At 43.3% G+C, this 6,562-nt stretch overlaps 1 protein-coding gene across 1 annotated transcript; it reads left to right on the forward strand.

Moving 5' to 3' along the window:
- The first annotated feature begins 308 nt into the window (after nucleotides 1–308).
- LOC130695975 (uncharacterized protein K02A2.6-like) lies at nucleotides 309–3,797 on the forward strand. The gene is made up of 3 exons (XM_057519040.1): nucleotides 309–925; nucleotides 1,157–2,658; nucleotides 2,815–3,797. Exons 1-3 carry the CDS (start codon nucleotides 309–311, stop codon nucleotides 3,795–3,797), a joined length of 3,102 nt encoding a protein of 1,033 aa, XP_057375023.1.
- The last annotated feature ends 2,765 nt before the right edge of the window (nucleotides 3,798–6,562 follow it).

Raw genomic sequence — 6,562 nt, forward strand, 5'->3', positions numbered from 1 at the left:
TTTCAATTAGTCGCATTTTAAATTTAGCTAATCGCTTTCCAGTGATCGCCCGAATCAACTTTGATTCTGTAGTGTTTAGCCACCAGATAGCGCTGTTGCTATGTGGGGGGGACTAGAGACGAATACAGTACGATATAGCCAGCCAAGGAGCATGGTCACAACCGATCCGCCTAATCTAAATTGAATCATCGGCATCTGGCTAGTTGCTGTGTTGTTATAACACAGGACGTTACATTGGCGACGAAGTGAAAGTGTATGAAAGGAAAACAGTGAAAATAGTGCTTCTGGAATAAACTAAGCCCACTGAAATGGCATTCGCATTACCAGCCTTCGAAAGTTTCTCCATTAGTGACGACCCTCAAAACGTTGGCGCACGTTGGAAGAAATGGGTGTCCAGGTTCGAGACAATGCTCTTGGCCATGAACATTGTAGAAGAGGACTCTAATACAAACGCACAGAAATCAGCAATCGACAAACGAAGACTCGCCCTGATGCTGCACTACGCCGGATCTGAAGTGGCCGACGTGTATGACACCTTATCGGGCGAAGACGAAGACAAAGAATCATACCCAAAAACGAAGCCCTTGCTGCAAACTTACTTCCAGCCTAAACAAAACATTGAGCTTGAAGTATACAAGTTCAGGAAACTGCGACAGGAAGATGGTGAAACAATGGACGCCTATGTCACCAGGCTTCGCAAGCAAGCAACACTCTATGATTTCCCAGACGATGATCGTGAAATCAAGTTTCAAGTCATCCAAGGATGCCTGTCAAGCTCATTTAGGAAGCTCTGTCTACGTGGTCAGCTGTCCCTGAGTAAGATGCTAGAACACTCTAGATCAGCCGAAGCAGCTAATCACTATGAGGAAAACATAGAGAAACACAACCAGAAGTCTGGAAACGCAATGAAACACAAAAATACAAAGTACCCACAACGAAGAAAAACTTCTTGGCAAGCACCACTTCAGAGCAAAGAAACTGGCAAATGTCGGGATTGCGGGGAAGAGTGGCCACACAAAAACAGAATCTGCCCAAGCAAAAATGTATGTTGGAACTGCGGAATGAAATTCCCACACGCGGATGAAGTACAATGTCCAGCTATAGGTAAAACATGCACAAAATGCAACAAGCCAAATCATTTTGCGAAAATGTGCAGAAGCTCCAATCAACGCAACCCCTCAAGTGGCACACAGGAGATAAAAGAAATCACACAAAAGCTACAGAACCAAGCAATAAACTCTTCCGACGAATCAAGCGATGAGTCGGTGTTTTCCGTCTGCGCCATCAACAACCAGAGGAGACCGATGACGTCAATACAGGTCAGCGAAACCAAAATCGCAATGATGATCGACACAGGCTCGATATGTAACATGATCGGGTTGAAAACATTTAACAAATTAAATCCGAGGCCCGTTCTGAAACCAACCAACACAGTGATCAACGCGTACGGAAACCAACCGCTTGACATTAAAGGAAAATTCTCAACAATCATCAGGTCCAAGCATGCAGAGTCGAAAGTTACGGTGTATGTAAGCGCTGAGAACAATGCCGACAACCTACTGAGTTGTGAAACTGCCAAAGACCTGAAGATCGTCAAAATCATAAACGCAACTCATACACAAGCCAGATACGAACAGCTAAAATGCGAATTTACGTCACTCTTCAAAGGCACTGGCAAAATGAAGAATTACACCGTGAAACGACACATCGACCCATCGGTTCCTCCAGTCACGCAGAAACACCGGCGTGTTGGGTTCCATCTCAGAAAAGCCGTCGAGGAGGAGATTCAAAAGCTGTTGCAAGAAGATATCATCGAACCAGTTACGGGAGGTCCAACCCCATGGGTATCACCCTGTATTGTGGTTCCAAAACCAAAGCAGCCCGGCAAGTTTCGTGTGTGCGTAGACATGCGCGCTCCAAACAAGGCAATAATGCGCACCCGCCACCTCATTCCCACCATCGAAGACCTCGTGGTCGATTTAAATGGAGCCAAATTCTTTTCAAAGCTCGACATGAACCAAGGTTACCATCAGTTAGAGCTCATGCCGGAATCTCGTTTCATCACAACTTTCGCTAGCCATCGTGGACTGTTCCGCTACAAGAGACTTAACTTTGGCATAAACTGCGCCGCAGAAATCTTCGACGATGTCATAAGGCAAATAATTAGTGGCATTCCCGGTGTCGTCAATCGTAGCGACGACATACTCGTGACCGTAAGATCCAGAGGTGAACATGACCAGAATCTTCGGGAAGTGCTACGAAGGCTCCAGGAACGCAACCTCACCCTCAACTTTGGAAAATGTGAGTTCGGGAACAGGGAAGTCACGTATTTTGGTCTTCACTTTAGCGAAGATGGGATCGCCCCTGACAAAGCCAAGGTTCAGGCCATCGACGAAGCCGCCCCTCCATCTGGACCAGACGAGGTATCAAGTTTCCTCGGCATGATTACATTCTGCAGTAGGTTCATAGCGGATGCTGCAAGCATCAGTGAACCTTTGAGAAAACTCACTCACAAGAAAACCGAATGGGCGTGGAGTACCAAAGAACAAACAGCATTTCAGGAGCTCAAGAACCGTCTAAAGAAAGCAGTAACGCTGGCGTACTACGACGTAAAAAAATCGACATCTTTAATTGTTGACGCCAGCCCAACCGGGCTTGGTGCAATCCTAACGCAAACATCAAAAGACGCCAGTTAAACCCCAGTCGCGTTCGCCAGCAGACGTTTAACCGACGTCGAATCTCGCTTTTCCCAAACAGAGCGCGAAGCTCTCGCAATCACCTGAGCAATACTGCATTTTCACTTGTATCTCATAGGTACCAAGTTCTCGGTAATAACGCACCACAAGCCACTGGAAACCATTTTCAACAAACCGTTGATTCAACCTCCAGCCCGAATTGAAAGATGGTTACTCAAGCTTCAGCAATACGAGTTTGAAGTCAAGTATCAACCCGGTAAGAACAACCCGGCTGACTTCATCTCACGCCATCCAGCCCATCAGAACAGGACCCCGTCAAGAGAAGAAATAATCGCTGAGAACTATGTCAACCACATCGCAATGACGTCAGCACCAAAAGCCGTTACCATCAAGGAAGTGGCAGAAGCTACCGCACGAGACAAAGCGATCCAAGTCATAGCTAAAATGCTCGATTGTAAACGTGACACCAAACAAGAAAACCTAACGCCTGGTGAGTCCGAGCGCGTCAGAGCATTCAAACTTGTCCTGAACCAACTGTCACGAGTACAATCCACTGAAGGTCTACTACTGCTTAAGGGTTCGAAGCTGGTCATTCCCCAAGAGCTCACTGATCGCGAAATAAAGATAGCGCACCAATGTCATCCGGGAATTGTGAAGACGAAAAGCCTGATCAGAGAAAAAGTGTGGTTCCCTGGAATAGACAAGCTGGTCGAAAGAAGGATTAGCTCTTACATCCCATGCATGGCAGCCAACCCAACTGTGCGACCGGAACTTCTGCTGACGTCACAGCTTCCATCCGGGCCATGGACCGAGATCAGCGTGGACTTTGCACAATTGCCCGATAACAATTATCTTGTAATCTATGACGATTACTCACGTTTCCCGGTCATACAAAAAGTCTCCAGCACATCGGCGAACGCCATAATCCGCAGATTGAAAGAGGTTTTCGCCATGTTTGGCATCCAAACAACACTCAAAAGTGACAACGGTCCACCATTCTCGAGCAAGAACATGAAAGACTTCGCGGAGGAATTCAACTTCCAACATCGCAAAGTCACCCCTCTTGGCCACAAGCTAACGGTGGCGTCGAACGTTTTATGAAGACCCTGAAGAAAACAATCCGGTGTTTGGCCGGTGAAGGTCTGTCATGGAAAGAGAACATCTCTACATTCCTTTTAAATTATCGAGCGACACCCCACTCAACAACAGGAGTACCACCTGCAACCGCGTTATTTGGCCGGCCGCTAAGAACACGGATTCCAGAACTCCCCAACTCTAACGCAACAGACGAAAAAATCCGCCTGAAAGATGCTCAACAAAAAGCGAACATGAAAAAACACGCAGACAAGCACGCTCAACTCCGTATATTCAACTTAGGCGACAAGGTTCTTCTCCGAAAAGACAGCGTCCGCAACAAGATTGACCCTCCCTTCCATCCGGAAATCTACACTGTAGTCGCTGTCAAAGGGAACATGATCACAGCAAGCCGCGGGACTCACACAGTCACTCGAAACATCTTTTACTTCAAAGAAGTAACCGGAGCAGTCGGAAGCCAAGACGTTCATTGCAACCCTGAAGAAGACGAAGAACTTGATCAGCAAAATCAGCATAACGAAAATCTTTTAGGAAATGTGCCGAGCAACGACGGGGAAAGAACAGGACCTGAAAACCCTGTTGACTCCAACACTCCAGATCCAGGAGAACACATCGGTCAACAAAGACCAACCGGTCGCCCCAGACGCAACTGTAACCTCCCGAAGAGATTCGAAGATTACGAAGTCAACTAGCAACCGAAAACCATTGAGTCGCTCATGTAGCTGTGTCTTCTACCTGTTGTCAAACTCCGCATCACACTTCTTTTTTCGTGTCATAATGTATGACTATTCTTGCAACTCAGTGCTACCCTCGTAACGCAGTCAACCTAGAAATTTTGGTCATCCATCCATGTGATACAGAGCATGTGTCCTTTTCTTTGTGCTTTCATTTGTTAAAGGTTGGATGTGATGTAATGTTTGGTACAGCCACCAGATAGCGCTGTTGCTATGTGGGGGGGACTAGAGACGAATACAGTACGATATAGCCAGCCAAGGAGCATGGTCACAACCGATCCGCCTAATCTAAATTGAATCATCGGCATCCGGCTAGTTGCTGTGTTGTTATAACACAGGACGTTACAGATTCCAATCAAATTTTGATTCGAATCAGCGATTCCAATCAATTTTGCTTGATTTTCACGATTTTTTATTTTCTTCAAAATTTGCTTTTATTTTTTATTCTGATTTTATGATTTTTGAACAAAATTGATTCGAATAAATTATTTTTATTAGGAATTTTTGCGACCATGGAAACGTTTAATAATAATGTGGGCTGGGTCACAAAGCTGTCTGTTTACTCTGTTAAATAGCAGACGAATTAATTTTCAAACGCGGTACATTTCTACACTGAACAACGTGACAGTGTCTTAGATATGATAACCGTTATGCGTATGATAATCACAGAATCACAGATTGTGATTTTTGATTCTGGTTCAAATTCATTGATTCTTATTCTTCTTATTCTGAACCAAAAATCTTGATCTATTCTGATTTTTTATTCTTCAAAAAAATGAACGCGTTATTCTATTCGGGTTTTATTCCAATCCGATTTCAAATTGATTCGGCCGATCACTGCCGCTTTCGTTATGTTTTAAAAAAAAACTTGGACAAGAAAACCTCAAAAGGCCTTCGAAGAGTTTATGCAAGAAAAACATTATGAAAACAATGCAAATTTCTTTTTCATAATAATTTCACCCTACATTTAAGAAAGTGTTCAATTTTGCACATCAGTTGTCGTTTTCTGGTTAATATGCATAGACGTCAAAAGCTTTTTTTGCAAAGTATGAGAACGTAGAAGCGATCTGCTAACGTTTTGTGCTTCAGAATTATTGCAGGTAGAAGAAAAGTATTGTTGGGGTTTGCCGAGCTCAAGATTTTATAAGCTGTCACAATAAACACCTGAAATTAGTGCTGTTCTTATTGGGAAAACGAAACGAACAAAGTAATGAAATGCTCCCTTATTGTTTGCTATAAAAAATAATAAGCTAATTTTCAAATTAACGAAAATTATTTTCGTTATTTTCGTTACTTTTTTTTCTATTTTAAGGCCTGCTTTTCACCTGGGTTCGGCATCGTTTTACCCGTGAACGGCTAACTACCGAAAAGTGCTGTCATGACACACGAAAAAAATTGTTCTTTAGAGCATTTTCTTTTACTATCGCGCCAATAGCTTCTGGTAGTTAGCCGGTCATTTTGTTGGCAATGTATACAATAGATATATTCAATTATTTTATATTATCAATACGTATTCATTATGCTTATCAAAGAAGAACCATCTAGCAACCAGAAAAGACTTCTTCTTCTTCTTTCTTCATCTTTCGCATAACGAGTTTACAAAACAAAGGAAATGTCTCTTGCACCTGTTCCCAGGATTTTGACAAGCACCTAAAATCCTCTTAAAACAAAAGCACTAACACGACTTTTTTGCCAATTATTTTTGCATTTATTTGGCGAAAAAACGAAAACGATGCACAAATCGTTTTAGTTAACTAAACGAATAACGAAATGAAATCAAAAAGAGGACAAAAAATAGATACAAATAATCGGAAAAGCACAACTAAACAACCCTACCTAAGATTCAACTCGTATGGAAAAAGTCTAGAAAGGTCCCCGCCATGTAGGCGCTGAATTTCGAGAATTTCGTAAACCTTATCTGGTAGGCGACAAACGCTGACTTTTGCTACCAAATGACGGCCGGATAGTGCTAGGTACATAAAAAGCATAAGACATTGGCAATTAGACTTCAGAGAACCAGCTTCCAGAAAGAAAAAG

This window comes from Daphnia carinata, chromosome 1, assembly GCF_022539665.2.
Source record: "Daphnia carinata strain CSIRO-1 chromosome 1, CSIRO_AGI_Dcar_HiC_V3, whole genome shotgun sequence".
Lineage (NCBI taxonomy): Eukaryota > Metazoa > Arthropoda > Branchiopoda > Diplostraca > Daphniidae > Daphnia > Daphnia carinata.

Bases quoted from the DNA above. Each gene is read 5' to 3' on its own strand.
- LOC130695975 (XM_057519040.1), top strand. From the start codon at position 309: ATGGCATTCGCATTACCAGCCTTCGAAAGTTTCTCCATTAGTGACGAC. The intron at 926-1,156 runs GTACCCACAACG...GAAAATGTGCAG, and splicing joins ATGAAACACAAAAATACAAA to AAGCTCCAATCAACGCAACC. The intron at 2,659-2,814 runs GTGCAATCCTAA...TGTATCTCATAG, and splicing joins CGCCAGCCCAACCGGGCTTG to GTACCAAGTTCTCGGTAATA.